At 45.5% G+C, this 19,608-nt stretch overlaps 2 protein-coding genes across 4 annotated transcripts in view; one reads left to right on the forward strand and one right to left on the reverse strand.

Annotated features, from left to right (window-relative positions):
* The window catches only part of FBN1 (fibrillin 1), a 146,038-nt gene that overhangs the window by 2,557 nt on the left and 123,873 nt on the right, over positions 1 to 19,608 (forward strand). The gene's annotated exons all lie outside the window — the stretch shown is intronic.
* On the reverse strand, positions 1,022 to 6,649 carry LOC144584609 (uncharacterized). The gene is made up of 2 exons (XM_078381007.1): positions 5,528 to 6,649; positions 1,022 to 5,461 (listed from the first exon to the last, which is right to left on the reverse strand). Exons 1-2 carry the CDS (start codon positions 5,692 to 5,694, stop codon positions 1,837 to 1,839), a joined length of 3,792 nt encoding a protein of 1,263 aa, XP_078237133.1. The 5' UTR covers positions 5,695 to 6,649; the 3' UTR covers positions 1,022 to 1,836.

Genomic DNA, 19,608 nt, shown 5'->3' on the forward strand with positions numbered 1-19,608 from the left:
AGCATTTTTGCCAATTGATAGGAGGCAAAGACTCTGGGGTTTTGCTTTAGCCACCCACTAGCATGCACCCAACTTTCATTGTACTTCATAATATTGCTGCGTGCAAGCAACCTTGGTCATTGGGTGTGACATTTCACATGAGTCCTTGAATTGTTTTTCCCTTTGGGTTGGGTGTGGGTAGCTGTTCCAGGATCTGGGGCTGGCTGGGTGGTCTCCAGAGGCATGTCCTTCGAGGCTCAGATAATGTCAAGGGGTGGAGCCTTCCCCTCCCTCTGCCAAGAGAACACACCCTGATTTTTGTCAGTCCTTTTCTCCTGACACACTCAGGCGGGCACCAGCTACAAACTACCTTTCCCTGGTTAGGCTAAAGAATAGCTGCCTGAACTGGGAAACCTTTTCCTTCTCTCTGATGGTTGGTAGAATAGGAAGAGAGCACTTGTCCTCTCGGTGCTCAATAGAGGCCCGAGAAGCTGATGAATTAGAGGAGGAACCCCATCGGATGGAGGTCCCTAACCTTCCCTTAAACACTAGAGAGAGAGAGAGATAGCAATAGCAAGAAAAAGCTACACTCAAGGAACATGGAAATCATTTAAAGCTGGGTTTAGATTTTAAGCAATGTCTGAGCTATAACAGAGACTCACCCAATGAAAGGATGTTATATTCTTTTATGTAGTTGTTTACTTTGTAATGAGGCAGTAATGATCCAACTGTTACACTTCTTAACTAAAGTGAACTCTTGCATAAATGCATTAATTTATCTGAGTCTGCCCTTTGTCACTTAAAAAAAAGTGCTCAATGAGTTTGTAGATAAATGTTCAGTGATGTAATGCACAATTGTAATTCATAAATCTTCTTTCCTTCTTACTTATTTTTGGGTCACATCTTTCATGCTTAATGGGTATCCCTCAGAGTAGTTCAAGTCCTCTTGCACTGATTAAGAAAGGAAAAGGACTCATCACCACTTTCTACCAGATTATGATGATTCCAGTGTTCGTTCTTCCTTTTCAAAGAACAGAATCAGTTTTGAATAAACCTCCCAACATGCTGTGACAAACCCAGACCTACTGGGATATGTCACACAGTTACTAAGCTGCCACCAACCATTCCCTTTAAGAAGTCACACAGACCAGGGATGGATTTTTAAACAATAAAAAGAATAAGGTTTATTTTAAATACACACACAGGAAAATAAACAATCAGGTGAATAAAATAAAGTAACGTGGCTTATTCTCACTCATACAAGCATACAGTTTGGTTCACACAGAACCCTTAACTTGAAGCACAGACCCTGAACCTATCAGTTCTGGCTAACCAACAGACACCTGAACCTATCAGGTTGGTACTCTGACACACAGTAGTACCCTGTCTGACACACAGACTCCCACAACAGCTTCTTCTTCCCAGCTGCTGCTTCGTCACAACCCAGTGTCTCTCAGTGTCTCTCAGCATCTCATATTTATACAGTACAGCCCCTCCTCCTGATGTCCCGCCTTCCACTCCCCATAGGATGGAACTTTCCCTCCAAACCCATGACAGACAGGTAACATCAGTGCTGTATGTAACACCTCCCCTCTTTATAAGTTGTTTTGTAGGGGGAAAGCTAACGTGCTTTTCACCAAAAAAACAACCTGAATAAAACATACAACAACAGTTATACATACCATATAATACTTACTTATCCTTACACTCTAAGTTAACCATAGCAATTAGACATTTAAACATTTACCATATACATTACATCAATTTACCTTTATTCATACAAACCAAATTCAAAACCAGGTACATTTACTTTTTGTCATCATTATATACACATAGTCCATGTTTCTTTCGCCGTCTTCATTCTTCAGGTCTTCTTGATAAGGCGTCAGCAACACAGTTCACTGACCCTCTGACCACCTTCACTTCAAAGTCATAGTCCTGTAGGTTTAAAGCCCACCTCATAAGTTTGCTATTGTGGGTTTTCATTGTCTTCAACCATTGCAATGGTGAATGGTCAGTACACAGAATAAAATGTCTTCCCCAGATGTAAGGCTTGGCCTTCTGGATCGCGTAGACTATGGCCAAACACTCCTTCTCCACGGTTGCCAAATGTCTCTCACCTTTTTGAAGTTTCCTACTCAGGTAGGACACTGGATGTTGGTCACCATTCTCATCCTCCTGGCACAGAACTGCTCCTACCCCGCTGTTAGACGCATCGGTGTAGATGATGAACTCCCGGTCGAAGTCTGGAGCACGCAGGACAGGATAGTTGATTAACGCCTCCTTCAACCTCTGGAACGCCGCCTCACAGTCGCTGGTCCACGGGATGCGGTCATCAGCCTTCTTCCTCGTCAGATCGGTCAGCGGAGCCGCAATCTCGCTAAACCTCGGGATGAACTTTCTGTAGTAGCCCACCAACCCAAGAAATGATTTGACTTTTTTCTTGGTGTTGGGTCTAGGCCAATCACGAACCGCTTCTATTTTGGCCTCCAGGGGTTTTATCATTCCTCCCCCTACCATGTGACCCAAGTATTTTATTTCTGGGCTACCCAGCTGACACTTGCTGGCCTTTACTGTTAGCCCTGCTGCACTTAACCTCTGCAGCACTAACTCCAGGTGTATCAGGTGATCTTCCCAGGTATTACTGAAGATCCCTATGTCGTCAATGTAGGCCACTGTAAAGTCACTGAGCCCTGCCAAGGTCTGGTCCATCAGCCTTTGGAATGTGGCTGGTGCATTTCTGAGACCAAAGCTCAGGACTCGAAACTCATAGAGACCAAAAGGGCTGCAAAAGGCAGTCTTTTCTTGATCCCTGGGATCAATTCTTAATTGCCAATATCCCTTTACCAGGTCCAATGATGAGATGAACCGACAACCCCCTATGGTTTCAATCAGGTTGTCTAGCCTGGGCATTGGGTAGGCATCAGGAGTGGTTACACGGTTTAATTTCCTGTAATCAACACAAAACCTAATGCTCCCATCAGGCTTGTCCACAAGGACTATTGGAGAGGACCAAGGACTAGAAGAGGGGACGATTATGTTCTCCCTAAGCATCTCATCCAGCTCCTTCCGCACCTTGTCCCTATAGGGTCCCGTTACTCGGTATGGGGATACTGCCTGCGGGGGTGCATCCCCTGTGTGGATCCGATGCATCACTCCCTTCACTATCCCCGGCTTGTTGGAAAACACCTGTTGATATTTACTAAGCAGCATTTTTAGTTCTTGCTGCTGGTCTTGGGTGAGTGCAGGACTGATCTTTACCTCCTCTGGGTTGTATTTTACTTCCCCTCTACCCTCCCAGAAGGGCAATTCCGCTTCCTCACTCTCAGCTGCTTTTATAGCAAATAGAACCCTCTGTTCCCCTCTGTAGTAGGGTTTTAGGGCATTCACATGAACCACCCTCCTTGCTTGGTTCTCCTCCTGCTCTATAAGGTAGTTCAGGTCTGACATCTTGGAAATGACCCTGTATGGTCCTGCCCATTTGAGCTGCAGTTTATTCTCTCTGCAGGGCCTAAGCCAAAGCACTTCCTCCCCTGGGTCAAAGTGCCTCTCTCTAGCTTTGTGGTCATACCACGTTTTCTGTCTGACCTTCTGAGCTTGCAGGTTTTCTGCTGCCAGCTCTAGATTTCTCCTTAGGTCATTCATCAAGGTGTCTATGTATGTTACAACGTCTTGTGGGTCATCCTGGGTGATCTGCTCCCAATTTTGTTTGATCAAATCAAGGGGCCCTTTCACCCTTAAGTGTGCAGCAAACATGTCAGAGTGACCCCTTTGTAAGATCATGGGGCGATACTTTTCAGGTACCACCAGCTGACTTCTGATCCCATCTCCCCCTTTTGAGATATTCCTCAGGGTTTCTCTATATAAAATCCCCTTTTCCTCCAGAAATCTCACTGGGGTTTCAGGTGTTAGCTGGGCGTCAGTCACCTGTTCAAAACACTTCTGGAGAGTGGCGTCTGCCTTTTGCTCCTGTCCAAATCTGCTGTCTGTGGTTAAGGTTTCCACCACAGCTTCTGAACTCCCCTCTGCTTCCGCCTCTGGCTCATCATTACCCCCCTGAACTGTCCCTGTGGTGGCTTGTGAGCGTGTAATCACTAGCACCCGTTTCACATGTTCAGCCAGGTCATTTCCCACGAGCACGGCTGCTGGCAGAGTCGATGAAATTGCTAGCCGCCAATCTCCCCTCCAGCCTTGAAAGTTGACAGGTACCTCTGCTACTGGCAGAGAGATTACCTGCCCCTCAATCCCTGCCACCTTCATGCTCTCATTTGGGATTATAAACTCCCTAGGAATAATATCTGGATGGCACAGGGTTACCTGGGAACAAGTGTCCCGCAGCCCCCTATACTGACGGTCAAGTATTCCTACGTCCACCCCGGCTGTCTCAAACAACTGAGAATCTGTTTTCACCAGCAAGCAGCGTTTTACCTCCACAAGAGGACCATTTTCCTCAGCCTGATCAGCAGCGGTAGCTGTTCCAGACTGAGTAGCCATGGCAACAGGCTCCCTCAGTGACCCTGAGCCTTGCTCTTTCTGGACACAGAACACAGCTTTTGGCTTGGTCCCACTAGAATTCTGAGGCACCATTCCTTTTAGCTGCTTTAATTTCTCACACTCTGAGATTAGATGACCCTTTCCCTGACAGAAATAACATTTTCTGGTGTATTTTGATTCTCTCTCATCTTGTTTTGGTTTTCCCTCCAAAATCTGAGGTCTTAGTTTCATGTCTGAGGGCTTCCCTTCACCATGGGCCCCTCCCCCTTGCTGGCTTTTCCCTGGTCCCTGAGAGTACTTGCTGTAGGTTTCTTTGGGTTTACCTACAGATTTCCCCTCACCCAAGGGCTTTCTTATTTGGGAAATAAAATCTGCAATCTCTGCGGCTGCTGCCACAGATTTCGGTTTCCTTTCCCTCACCTGGAATTTCAATTCCCCATGCAGGACTGAATAGAACTGTTCCAGCGCTATCAAATCTTTAAGCTGCTCATAGGTCTCTGTCCCTTCCTGCGATAGCCATTTCTCAAGCAGCCTCACCAATTGGGCCCCCACTTGGGTAAAAGTCTGTTCTGGTTTTTTTGTGAGGGACCTGAATCTTTGTCTCAGCTGCTCTGCATTTATCCCATGTCTGGCAAACACCAGTTTCTTAAACTCTGCAAAATCTTTCATCAGTTCCTCAGGCATCTCGGCATAAACCTCAGCCAGGCTACCACTGATTAAAGACCGCATGATGGTCATCTTCTCAGTTTCCCTCACTGAGAAGTCCACAAACGCTCTTTCCACTAAGGAAAAGAACACCTCAGGACAATCTCCCTTGTGGTACACAGGGAATTTCTTCAGGTCAGCCTTAGACAATTGGCCTCCCTCAGAATCCCTATTGTTATTATTGTTCTTGTTCACCAGTTCCAATTTTCTTAATTCAAACGCCATTCTCTCTCTCTCCAATCTTTCCTCCCTCTCCATTCTCTCTCTCTCTAATTCAAATTGCCTCTGTTTCTCTCTTTCCCTTTCCTCCATCTTTTCTCTCTCTAACCTTTCCTCCACTTCAAATTGCCTCATCCTCAGTTCATGCTGTTGGGCTATGAGCAATTTTCTAAGTTCTGGGTTCTGCTCTCCTGTGCTGTCACCCTGCACTGAGCCAAATTCATCCTCAGAACCTTGGTCAATCTGGGGGTCTTTCACTTCACTCATGTCTGCTACTTGGCTTCGAGTCAAGGGCATAATCCCCCCTCAGAACAGGCTGCTTTAAAAGTCAAGCCTCAAAATAAAACGACCACTTTTTTCCTTCTTGCCTCAGAACCAGCTCTCCGTAGAGATTGCTGCTCTTCAGCACTTAACTTGCAACAGTATCGAGTCAGAGCCTACCCCCCCTCTGCTGGGCCTCTCAGCTGGCAAGCTAGCTCGCTGTTGCTACGCAGTTTTGCCTCAGCTTTTTCCCGCCAAAACTAGGCTGCCTCAGAGCACCTTAATCTAAGTCTCCCCAGTTGGCACGTTCTTCTACTAGCGCACCTCCCCGTGAGGTACACCTAGAAGATTACCTACGCGCCTCAGACTGTCCCTGACTAGACCCCCCTTGCTCTGGGCACACTTGCCAAGGCTTTGCTGGACCACTGGACAACTGGACTAGTCGTATCCCACACGCTGGACACCAATCAATGTGACAAACCCAGACCTACTGGGATATGTCACACAGTTACTAAGCTGCCACCAACCATTCCCTTTAAGAAGTCACACAGACCAGGGATGGATTTTTAAACAATAAAAAGAATAAGGTTTATTTTAAATACACACACAGGAAAATAAATAATCAGGTGAATAAAATAAAGTAACGTGGCTTATTCTCACTCATACAAGCATACAGTTTGGTTCACACAGAACCCTTAACTTGAAGCACAGACCCTGAACCTATCAGTTCTGGCTAACCAACAGACACCTGAACCTATCAGGTTGGTACTCTGACACACAGTAGTACCCTGTCTGACACACAGACTCCCACAACAGCTTCTTCTTCCCAGCTGCTGCTTCGTCACAACCCAGTGTCTCTCAGTGTCTCTCAGCATCTCATATTTATACAGTACAGCCCCTCCTCCTGATGTCCCGCCTTCCACTCCCCATAGGATGGAACTTTCCCTCCAAACCCATGACAGACAGGTAACATCAGTGCTGTATGTAACACATGCTTAGAGTGCATGTAAAGTGCTTGGTGTTCTAGGAAGACTTTTATGTGCTCTCAATGCTTCAGTGCATTCAGAGAACTCACCCTGGCGCCAGTACATTCCTCCTGACCCTGCCATGTAGGCCTGTTTTCCGGTGGATTTTGGGCATTTGGGTGGCTACAAGGACCCAGCCACCATTTGCTGCTAATTCAGGGTGGCTGCCGGTGTAAATTCTGCATTTTAAATGTCAGAAGAGCATGGAAGATAAATTTTGTACAGTACTTGCCACTGTCAGGTGATAGGTAGCCCAGGTCTCCCGCTGGAGAATTCTGTGCCTGTCTTAGAGCAGGTGTGTGCTAAGCAGGCTGGTTGAGGCAGCTTCCTCAGGTGGCAAATGCTAGGAGGGGGACATATAACTTTCCCCCTGAGCTCCCGGACTGTTTCCCCCCCTTTTTTGAAAGAGATCTGCACAGGACACAGGGCCCTTCCGAGCTCCTGTTGACCTTGAGTGCCGTGCAAGACACATTCTCATGTGCAAACAGCTTCTGTATCTGAGATGAGCGGGGTGGAGGGTGGGGGTACCATCTTCTGTTTTTCCTCAGGCAGGAATGTGCATTGACTTGCCCATGGCACGAAGAGTGGAGGGGGTGAAAGAAGAATCAGAATCAGACCGATGTCCCTGACCAGCCACCATTTTTAAAACCATCCTCTTCTTGCTCTAAAGAGAAGAAGCTGGACCCTTATTTGAGGGCTGGTCCCTGCCGGCTTTGAAATGGTTCTTGTCAACAGGACCAGACGTCATTTTAAAAGTGGGTTGGCACTTTGGAATACATCCTGATCCTTACTCAGTATCCTGAGTACCCTTCTCCATGTGACGTCCCATCAAGTGGCTTCCAAGATATGGCAACCCTACAAATCAGTGAAGCCTCAAAGGTGTTATCATCTATCGCCTTGCTTAAGTCTGACAGACTCAAGCCAGTGGCTGCCTTTATTGGATCAAGTCCATCTTATTTGACGTCTTCCTATTTTTGCCCCAAGCATCTTTAGAAAATAGATTAGATGGAGGGATTTCCTGGGTCATAACCAAAAATCTTGAACTGTTCTTAAACCAAATGTTTATAAATGAAAAAAAAGTTGAAGATAAGTTGCAATTATTTAAAGCCAAATTGGATTTTTATTTGGAAACAAATATATATAATGTTTTGGTGTGTTTTGTGTTCCTTTAAGCACTATGTAGGGGAAGAGCAAGCAGTTTTACAGAGGAAGAATTTTACAGATAAAGTGAGAATTTGCTGAGGTCCTTCCCAAGGGGAAGAGGTTTTAAAAGCCTGCTGAATTCTCCTGTCCTGGGCAAAATGTATTTAGCCTCAGTTGTATAATGTTAAAATTTTATTAGAAGATGTGTACACTAAAGACAAAAACCCCTTAGTTCATTCTCCAAAGTACAAATATATTCCGAGACCTAAGAATTACAGTATAAATCATTAGCAGATGCTGGTAGACTTTTGTTTTCATGTAACTGTAGTTTGCATAGAAAGAGCAGGAGGCGGGTAAAGTGGAGGGTGGAGGGGGGGCGGTCAGAGAGAAATCTCCCATCTGTTTTGAGAACATTTTTGGGTTGACTTTTAAGCACATGAGCAGAAGAGTCTCTTGAAAAGTTTGAAAAGGCATTTCGAGCTCAGATCCCTTCTTGATGGCCGTGGTGTACAGTATATGGTTTTGAAGTAGTCATTTTAAAACACCTCTCTACGGGGTGGAAGAACCAAAGAGATGTTTAGGTCATGCTGATGATGGTCTCCGGATCTTATACGGTCCGCTCTTATTATGAACCAGGGTCTAAACAGCAGAACTAGTAATAATGTATCCAAGAAGCAATTTCTTAACAGTTATTGTTGCAACATAGTTGAAATAAATAACTGTTTACTTGTTTTGCCAAAAGTAACTAGGCGAGTTCTTTTAATTACTCAAAGAAAACCTCTAAAGGCTGCAAACATGGGCTGTGATACAAAATACACTGGCTCTTTGTTGTCGTCTCAACAACCCGAGAACCTACTACAGCAGACACGAACCAGCTGATACTTGTCCTCTGTAATTTAGTGACAATACTCATTTTTAGTTCTCAGAGTGCTCCAAATTCCGAAGTTACCCTGTTGAAGGAATAAACTTATCCCTTGCAAAGTTTTGGTTTCCAATTGTGCAAGTGGAACATACAGACATTTTCAGCAGAAGCTCTGGCACTTATAAGTGTAGGTTTATAAGGCTGCTTAGAATGGGCCATGCGCTGACCAGTGTGGTATAGTAGACTTGGTCTCAGGAGTCCTGGGTTCAAGTCCTGCTGAGCTGTGGAAACATAATGGGGTTGGCAATGTAAAAAAAAATCACTTCTTGAAAATCTTTCAAAACCTTTATTAGGGTCATTTAAAGTCAGAAGCCTCTTGAGAGCATGTACCACCAACATCGTATTTATTCTAGCAATTTGAAATACGTTACAAAGTAATGCATACAATATAGTAAGCCAACTGAAAATAATAACCAGGGCAATGAGCACAATGCAGAATTCCAACAGTAAAGTTTTTTTAAAAAAACAACCCTTTAATCCCAATGATTTAAAATCTAGATCTTCCCAATAATAATTAAAATTAATTGTGAATGCCCCCTCCCAGCAAGCCACAAGATATGCTACGTTACGAACTATTGTTTAAAAAGTAACTTTTCCAAGCATAGTTTCTTGTCCCTCTCGTGATTCTCGGAACTGGGGCAACTTACACAAATTAAGAAAATGGAATAGTCATATGTTTCTCCAGCACTGCTATGTTGTTCTGTTTTTCCTTGCAAAACATAGTTTGAAATACAGCCTCTTCTCACTTCTGCGGTTCAAATCCCACTTGTTTTCTTAAGAGTTGGTCTCTTGAATATCCCAGCGGTAACCCTAACATCCCAGTTTATAATTAAGGCTTATGGTTTTTCCTTTTCCAACCAATATTTACCACTAAAAGCTTGCTGAAGAAAATCAGACTTACCATGCTGGTAAATATTGGTTTAGGTGGGGGTGAAATAAAAACCCTCAAATGCTGCTTTCAGGCTGTTGCTGGCCAGTCCACCTGGCCGGCTGGTTTCCTCCACTCCCTTTTGCCAATGCTATGCACCCGAGTGACACTGGATGGCATCAGGCCGATTGAATAGGGAGCGATGCATGAAAATGCCAGGAAGTGTATGCCATTTAGCTTGACATCTATTTGTCAATGACTCATTTGTCAAGAAGTAGTCTAGTTGTTTATGTTGTATGTTTCCTGCAGTTCAAAGAACATGAGCAGAAATCTAGAACGGTGGGGGCAGGTGGCGGGAAAAGCTTCCTTGAACTGACTGATGGATAACCAAACAGTCACATACTTGTAAAAAGGTTCATGCTGTATTTGGATAACTAGAATGTTTGGATAACTGTATTTTTAATATATATATGCATATTATTTATATATACCTATAAATAATATGCATTCTGTAGAATTTTGTTTGCCAATATTACTGGTCCTACGATCAAAGCCAGGAATTTAGTCATATTTATGGAGGTTCAGGCCTTGTTATTGAGATGTCTGCCTGCTCCAAGGTGTTGGTGAATAGTGTTGTGTTGTGATGCTTGTTGATTAAAATGTTCTATCGGTCCTGTTTTCTCTTGAACAGAGGAGATATAATCCTTGATCCTCAGCTCAACTGTTTTAAAAATTTATTTACAAAGGGGTTAATTCAAAGCTAGATTGGTTGAGTTCAGCCCCCTGCTCCCCCTGAAACAAGATAACTATGACTTAGAGGTATTTTATTCATGGAAAATGTTTTGAATGGAGACTGAGTCAGTTGAACTCAAGAGGCCCTGGGATCTAAGTCCACCTAACCTGGTCTGGCTCCAACCCAGTGCAAATAAATAAAATATAATTTGAGTCAGGGTGTGAAAATTCTGTCCTATGTCAAAACCCATGGCTCTGCTTTTTGAATAAAAGGTCTACGAAATGCAAACCTATGTATGGCAGCAGCAACAACAATAAGCAGAGGTAATTAGTCTAACTTAAACAAAAGCCTGGGAGATTAAAGTGCCTGAATATTTATAGTGCTCAGTGTCTGAAGGAGGCATTGGGCCACCACAAAGCCTGTCCTAACTCTAGTACCTTCCTGCCTGCCTAAAGGCAGGGTTGGCATCTGGATGAGACCTTTTTAGTATGACCATGTGCTGGAAGGGGCGTTATCCCCTCTTTCCCCTTTGTCTGTGATCCTCTCTTTCGCTCTTCCCCCCTATTCTCTCTGTCTTCCCTCCTAATGTCTCTGTCTTCCCCACTATTCTCTCTGTCTTCCACCCACTGTCTCTCCCTCTCTCCCTCCCTTCCTAGTAGGCTTCCACTATAGAGACTGCTCTTGCAGAACCCTGGGTTGAGTTAATGGCAGAGGGCTTTTGAAAATAAACCAAGGGTTGAATGCCACCAAGCAACACAGGGCTCAAGCAGGGTTTCTCCTTGGTAAACTTTTGCCTAAGCATTAAGATCTGTTATGAAGTTCTTCCCTTATGTCCCACGCGTCAAGAAAACATGGAATGCTTTTTTCCCTTGGTGGTTTTGTTGGTGCCAAATGTGAAGGGAGAGCAAAGGAGGATTCGTTGGAGGGAGCTCAAGACCTTTGGGCCGTGGAGTGGGGTGGACCCTGTGGAACAAAGATCATACGTGCAGAGATAGATTCGGATTATTGCCAAGGGGACAGAGGAAGATTGGTTTTTTTTTTTTTTTTTACATCAGCAACTTCGCTTGGGCTGAATATGGGGAACGAAGAAGACAGTAGAGTTAAAGGCTAAATGCTTGCATCGCCATCTGAAGAAAGAGTTTGCTAACTATTATTGGTTGGTACAGGGATGCAGGAGAGTGTGACCCTCAGGACAATATGGGATCCCAATGCCCATCACTCCTCATTGTGGGATCTCAGCGAACCGGCAAAAATCTCCGAGCCTGGCTGTGTTTCTCCATGACTCTGTTGGGGAGAAAAACTGCAGGGGGATTGGGGCCACAGGATTGTACGGCTGTGATGGTTTCAGTGGGTGGAAATGCACTCCTCCTCGTTCCCAGCTGATGTCAGGACTCGCTACCTCATGAGAAGAAATTTGCATGTCCATGGGAGGCAAAGCATTCGTGCAGGAAACAGTCCAGGAGAGACACCTGAGGTGTTTCACTCTCGCACAACTCCTGTGATATCACAGCGGCTCGACCCCATAAGCACCGGGGGATCCTTTTGATTATCTTTCCAGTGACTGAGACTGGATCACCTAAGATGAGCATGGCAAGTGGGGGGAAAAAAAGGCCCTGTGGTGCTTTGGAATAGTTAGATTCTGTAGATAACGGATACTTTGCATAACGTTAGGAAATGTTAACCGAGAAGCCAGAAATGAGCAGACAGGGCTGGCTTGAGCCAAATGATTCTGTCTCCCTGTGTTCTTCATTCTTTGTCTAAATAGCAGCCTAGCCATGGATTCTATTTTGCGGTTGTGACAAGGGGGCCCACCAGTTATATCACAAGAAGCCACCCCTATGTCCTCATTCTTCAACCCTGACATCTCACAGAGTAGGAAGCTGGCAAACTTTCTCGCCCCTGACGGGCGGAAGGCCACACATTTCTGATCCCAGATTTCCCTCTCCTACCTCCATTTCTTCCATCATGGAGCTCAAGAAGGCAGCCTCCCGCCTGGGCTTGGGTCCCGAGCCGTTTCCCTTCACCTTAAGTAACACGACTCCCTCACCTGTCATCAGAGCATCGTTTGAGCCCACAAGGAGGCTTAAGCAAAACAGCCTCTAGACGATTCATCTTTTTTTGTTTTTTTGGAAATGCAAGGCTGGCTTCCTTATTTTTTGCAACAGCTGTCACTGAAGTGAAACTTCTTGTTTGTATCCCTGGCAGCAGGCCACTCCGCAACGTGTTGCTTGTTCACTTAAGTACAAATTGTAACTGGTTTGTGTTGTGTACATCTCCCTTGGTTGAGTGTCTTTGAGGGAGGAGCGTGACGGCAGAATCTTGTGAATCTGGTCACTCTTACACCCGGGTTTGTTTGTTTGTTTGTTTGTTTGTTTGTTTGTTTGTTTGTTTGTTTGTTTGTTTCTTTCTTTCTTTCTTTCTTTCTTTCTTTCTTTCTTTCTTTCTTTCTTTCTTTCTTTCTTTCTTTCTTTCTTTCTTTCTTTCTTTCTTTCTTTCTTTCTTTCTTTCTGGTGAAGCTATAAAGAGAGGCCATTTGGTTTTACATCAAAGAGAAGAGAAATTCCACCATGCTGGAGCTTGGCATAATGGAACGGCCTAAAAACAATTGGTAGCCCCAGCTGGTGTAGACCGGTTGAGTGAGTTGCTGGATGGAAATCCCATTGATTCAGTGGACTGGTCATTGAATCAGTAGAATTTATGTAAGGGTTGACTTGCTACTCCGCAGCTGGTTCTACTCTAGTTGAGACTAATAATTGGATTTAAGCTCCAAAAAGCTAAGCTTTCCAAGCTTAACATGCAGGGAGCTTGGTGGTGTATCAAATGCAGAGTCTGTTTCTCTGTTGGCACGTGGGATGACAAAAGGACGTGCCCTAAGAACAGCTTTGTATGTGTTTTCTTGGAAGTGAGAATGGCACCCCTCGGTCTCCTCCCTGTAGCAGTGATAGGAAACTTCTGTTGCTTTTCTCAGAGGTCCCTTCAGTTTTGAGCAATATCAGTTACCCTATTTGGCCATTCTCAGTGTGATAGAAACTGAGCTCAGTGAAGCATTTGGCGCTGCGGTGTGTCATTTTGAATTCCTGACTTCCATCCAGGCCTCACAGCTGCAGAATCCCCAGTTGTTCTGCCTCTTAATTTTCTTGTGTGCTGGGAGGAGGCAGGATGCTGGAACTACCATGCGCAGCCTTCTCCGTCAAGAGAAGAATAAAAAGGGCACAGAGTGGACAAGGGTTTTTAAAAGTATATTTCCTCAAATTGTACCATGCGCAGTCAGACACATTGTACTAAATCGTTGCCATGCTAATGCCCACCACAGATGTTTTGCCTCTTGTTTGCGCCTTGCCTCTGTGCTCTGGAGGGCGAGTGGCTCAGAGGCTGATCACATGCCTCGCAAGCAAAAGGTCACAGATTCAAGCGCTAGCATCGTCAGGCAGGGCTAGGACTGGAAAGATGTTGCTGCCACCGGAGTTGGTCATATTGGGCTAGAAGACTAACGGCACGAGTCATTGTAAGGCAAGGTCAGTGGTTGGGGTCTCTGGCTGCGGAGCCAGAGGTTGGAAGCTCGATTCCCCCATGGTGCCTCTTTGACACGGGCTGGACTTGGTGATCCTGTAAGGTCCCTTCCAGCGCTGCTGCTCTTAGATTATTATTAACTGCTGGAGGGCTCAGGGGTTGGGGTCTGTAGCTGCAGAGAGGCTGGGAGTTAAACTCCTCACTGTGTCATTCTTACCTGCTCTCCAGTGATGGATGTCTCGTCTGCCCAAGTTAAGCAACAACATGGTTCATCTATTTCTGCTTTCTCATCAAACCTACGCTGCTGAAATTAACACCTGTCAGTGTGCAGAAATTACAAAAGCATCCAACTATTAGTGCGAACCCAGGAAGGGAGAAATACACTCTTGGGGGCTTTTGTAATTTCTGCAAGGTGCTGTTGAAGCTTAAGCCCCCCTCCCTTGCCTCTTTGGATGGCACACCTCGCATTTATCCTCACTGTAGCCACTGTTGACTCAAACCCAACCTCTGGCAGGTACCTAAACCGTGGAGACATCTAGCAGTCCTCCTGCAGGATTGTAGAAGTTGGAAACCTAGCTTGCATGGGCATGGGAGAAACTGAGAAAGAAAAATGACGCATAATTAGAGGTCTGTTTCACATGGGGAATGTACTCTTTCCATTTATAAAATGCCTCGAGATTTAGGAGACAGAGAAGCAATCTCCACCTCCCTTATAAGAAAAACATTTGCTTAGCTGTGGGTGGGCACCCAGTCTGGTTTGCCCGCCCGGAGGACCCAGTCCTGTTTCAAATGAGTTGTTGTTGGTTTTTCTTGTGTAATGTTGTCTACACTGAGAGTTTCTCAGGCCCCTCAAGAATGTCACTGCTTTAAGTCATAATGATGCGAGAGCCAGACTCCGTCCCATAATCATAGGACAATTACGGTAATTGTAAAAACAACTGGCTTTTATAAGAAAGAAGATTACAAGGGAGACAAATTACTTTGATTAAAGGTAGAGTTTGCTTCTTCCCAAAAGTGAGCAAGAAAAATTGGTCATGGCAGACATGTGAGCCGGCATCTTGGTCCAGAAGAACTTTCCTCTTTGCTAAAGTGCCGTTCCTAGCTTTCCAGTGAACGGGGATCACTCAGTTAGCACCTGGACCCTCGTAGGCGCATCCGAGTTCCTGCTGATCTTTCCCGCTCTCCTGTACTGGAGGCAGCTCTGTCTGTGGACATGCCGGTTGCACGTCGGGAGGAAGCTGTTTGTGACTTTTCAGTACCACCTCGGGATGAATTTGATCTGGAATAAGATGTCACCTGTTCCAACTCTTCTGTCTTTTCCGAAGGTACGTCCCCCTGCTCCACTAGGTCCTCCCAGGCCATAACCGTGTGGGTTGCCACCCTGAGAGAGGCCAGGAAGTCAGCTTCTAGAAGCAGGACTTTCTTTGTGGTGGTCCCAACACTCTGGAATCAACTGCTGGTGGAGCTTCATCTGGATCCCTCCCAACATTTAAAAGATGTTTGGAAACACTCCTTGATAGAGAGTCCTTTTTTTTTCTTGGCAACCTGTGTTTCTCTGCTGCTCTGTTTGTTATATGCCTCATGCCACATTCTGGCTTGTAATCTGTGTCTTTTGGAGTTTGTGGTTTGTGCGTTGCTTATTAGGTAAAGGTAAAGGTTCCTCCTGACAATTAAGTCCAGTCGTGCCCAACTCATCCGTGTTTGTAAGTGGAAGAGGTGGCGCTTGTCCGCAGACACTTCCCGTGGTCATGTGGCTGGCATGACTAGACACGGTTACCTTCCTGCCGAGGTGGTACATATTCATTGACTCGCATTTGCATGCTTTCGAACTGCGAGGTTGGCAGGAGCTGGGACAAGCAACAGGAGCTCATTCTGTGGCGTGGATTCGAACTGCCGACCTTTTGATCAACAGTCCTGTGGCTCGGCAGTTTTAACTCACATGCCACCTGCATCCCTGTGTGGCTTATTCATTTTATTTAATTCATGGGTTACGCAAAGCAATAATGAGACAATCTGTTGGTGTGTGGTGTCCTTTTCTCCACGGTGGTGGTGGGGTTGACGACGGAGAATTCATGGAGGCAATGTGTCTGTTCTGGGTTTTACTGCGAACTTTATGGGAGCTCTCCAAGGTGCTGAAGGCTAGGCCTCCCCTTCCTCCCCAAATATGCTGAGCACCTTAGATCGCTCCTTTAAATTTTAGGCAATACTCAAAGTGAATTTACTGCTTCTGGCAAAGCAGAGGCCTCATCCTTCATCTGGTAGTGCATAACTGAAATGGGATCCCGATACATCTGCGTCAGAGAAGGGGATTCGAGCAGTGTTGTCATGATGCCCAGATAGCCTTTAGCTTCGGTACTTCTCAGTTTTAAAAACATAAACCATGATTAGCAAGATGAGCATTGTAAAAGTTAGCTGCAGGGGGGAAAGTAAGAGTAGATCTTATTTAAAAAAAACACAGCAGGACAGAATGGATGCCAGATGTCTGTTTAGATTTAAAAGGCCCAGAGACAGAATGAGAGCAGCGGCTTCTCCTCTTCACCCTGATCCTCACCTTGACACCAAGAGACCATGGATTGATGTTTCTTTGTCCCGAATAATTGTGCTTCTCTTTGACAGCCCTTTTATGTAAGCTTTAAATTAAGCAAATTCAGCCCTCCTGTAGCAGACAAGTTCACTATGAAACCAGCCATTCACAGAGCATATCTGGCATCTAATAAAGAGAATGGCACCCCACAACTCTCTTTATTAGGTGCAAATTAGGCTAACATTCTTAGTTACATATGTCCGATTACATATGTCCGATGAACCTGCAGGCTGAAGTCTACAGGTGAAAGTCTAAGGCATTCCCGTTCATCCCTCTGGCAAAAGGAAGAACTGTAGTGTTGTACGAAAGCTCCCATTGGGCATTGATTTTACTGCCAAAATGGAGAAAAGGGCTGTGTGAGATACCCATTCAAAGGAGGCCTCCACTCTGTGCGCAGACACTGAGAAAGAGTCCTGTTTCTGTGTCTGGGTTGAGCAGCCTGGAAGAGCAAGCCTTCCACCTGTGATCCGTGATACCTTTCTCTTTTTTGAATGGTGCGTTTTAAAAGAAATCCGCCATTGACCCCCCTCTCTCTCTTTCTTTCTTTCTTTCTCTCTCACTCTTTCTCTCTTTCTCTCTTTCTTTCTCTCTTTCTTTCTAAAAGAAGCCCTTTCTTATGTGCCGGCATCGGGTCTGCTCCGCCTTTTCCAGCCCCTTTAATCCCATGCCTGTCTCAGACTTCCTCTGTCACTCTGCTGCTGCTGCTGCTGCTCTCGGGTATTCTCAGACTTGCCCTTCCCACTCTGTCTAGCCTCCGAGGATTAATTTATTGAACTCCTCCGCTTTTGCCAGCCTTCGCCGGCAAGGGCCAGGATTTCTGGTGGAATGCTTCCCCTTCGCAGCCCAGCCTGCCTGCCTGCCTGCCTGTCGTTGGACCAAACCCTGGTGCTCCTCCTCCTGCTCAGGGACCTTGATGGGGATGGGCAGCGTCCTGTGCCCAGAATTTGGTTTCTGCTTGGTTGGGAAGGGTCATCCCAGGGGCAATTGGGGGACAGTCTCATCTACCACTTCCTGTGAGTGATCTGTCCTCCCCTCCTTGTTGTCGTCCTTCTCCCCCCCCCCCCCATCGCCGCCTCTAGGAGGCCCTTTCTGGGATATTCTAATTGCCCATTTTCCTTTGGGTTGTATCTTTTAACGGAAACGTCCCGCTGAACCAGGTTACTTTTGAGCCATGTGTTCTGGGATCTCTGAAATCTGTGGAACCTTGGGAAGGAATATCCAGACACTGGGCAAAGAATTGCGGGAAGGTCATTTTTTTTTTTGTTGGGGGTGGGTGGGGGAGGAGGGAGTTTTAAGAATAAGCCCTGATCTCTGAAAGAGAAGCCTGCCCACCACAGCCATTCATTCCTGGACTGGGTTGATCTGTCTGAAGTGTTCTTGGGGAGATGCTTGCTGTAGATTAACTCAAAGTGACACCAAACAATGCCCTCCACGAACCCTCTCTCTCTCTCTCTCTCTCTCTCTCTCTCTCTCTGTGTGTGTGTGTGTGTGTGTGTGTGTGTGCGCGCGTGTGCGTGTGCGCGCGCGCACATTAGAGTGTGCCCTAGAATTCTTTACAATCCACAGGGGAGTAGACAAGGAAAAGTTTATTTGGCAGCCCAATTAATGTGAAAAGGGGTTCTCTCAAGGCAGAAGATATAAAATTAAAAAACAACAACAACTGACTCCTTGTTCCTTGGGTAGTTTCTAGAGGATGATGCAGAGAAACAAAATGTAGTTTTTCTGGCTTCTTGTCAATGGGTGAAATAGCTAACGAGAGCTTTGCTGTTGACGGAAAGCCCCCCCCCCCAATTCCACTAGTCTATTGTTGTGGTCTCCTTAACAAAGCAGCGGTGGTGTGTTTGACATTGATGTTGTGTTGGTTGGTGGGACCTTCCTGCCCTTCGCTGTCAAGGACAAGCTCATCTGAGTTGACAGCTGGGTATTGTTCCTTCTGTTATGAATTCTGTAGCAGTTGCATCTTTTGTCATGTTGATTAGAGAAGCGCGTGTATGTGCGCACGCACACATACATTTTTTCTGAATTAAATTTTTGCTGGGGTTGAGTGTGTGTAAGCAAGGGAAGAGACGGTTGATGGGGTAAGTGGGGCAGGGGGAGAGGAGACAACAACCACAAAATGGGAAAGAATGGGGAACATTGAAGGCATACAACCGGGATTTGACCCTGCTTGACCATCTCTTATTGGGCTCCAAAAGATTTTTTTGAGTCACCTAAATTTCACATTTCTGCAAAGTTCCATGAGGCAGTGTCTTAAGCCAATTGCAGTTATTAAATAGCTGTAATGGGCAATTCCATTCAAAGGTTAATTAAAATAGTCATGGGATCTATGTGTATAAACCAAAACCTCTGAGTTGGGTAATACTGTACCTTTATTGGATCATGACACCGTGATTAGCAAAGGGAGTTTTTGAACTTTTCAACTGACCGATGTGGCCTAGAACTCATTGTTGGACCTGTTGGGACCCATCTAAATTAAACGTCCCACTGAGTCTGACTCAATCTGCATTTGAAAATTTAGCTTGTTTCTGAATTGTAATTAGTCAGCTGGGAGATAGCACTTTTGTTTGTTTGTACATCTGATGTCTCAGGAATGTAGCACTGAAAGATTTGCATGTCCGGAGGGACAGCTGTTGTAAGAGGAAGAAAAGTATGTCTTAATCTGTGATTTGACTCTTAAACTGTTTCTCTTGGTCAGCCTGCCACTCTAGATCTAAAAGTATTCTCTATACTGAAATGTAAAACAACCATATTCTTTCACTGTTAGCTAGCAACAAAGAGTATTTCCTGTATGGATAAAATCTCATTTCCCCAAGCAGGAAACAAGGGCAAAAGAAATCGTTGCTTACCTTATTGGCATGAAGTACTGGAGCATGTTTGGCACTGATAATTGGAGAGCGCCAGATGTGTTTAGGGTGTTCTGACTGTGTGGTACGTTGCTGAAGTCTAAAGGCAGTCTGTTGTGGCTAGCCTCTCTCGACCCCCCCCCCCCCCGGAACTGGCTTTAGCAAACTGTTGGATGGAGTGAACTGCTCCATGGGAGCTGAAGCAGCAGTCTTACGGCAGAGGGGTGAAGGTGACTTGCTAATTCTTCATTCTTGTCAGGTTAGGCTCTCTTGATGAGACACCATAGACAGACACACAGCCAGGGTAAAAGGATTGCCTGTT

This window comes from Pogona vitticeps, chromosome 12, assembly GCF_051106095.1.
Source record: "Pogona vitticeps strain Pit_001003342236 chromosome 12, PviZW2.1, whole genome shotgun sequence".
Lineage (NCBI taxonomy): Eukaryota > Metazoa > Chordata > Lepidosauria > Squamata > Agamidae > Pogona > Pogona vitticeps.

Bases quoted from the DNA above. Each gene is read 5' to 3' on its own strand.
- LOC144584609 (XM_078381007.1), bottom strand. From the start codon at position 5,694: ATGCCCTTGACTCGAAGCCAAGTAGCAGACATGAGTGAAGTGAAAGAC. The intron at 5,462-5,527 runs GCAATTTGAAGT...AGAGAAACAGAG, and splicing joins CAGCATGAACTGAGGATGAG to GCAATTTGAATTAGAGAGAG.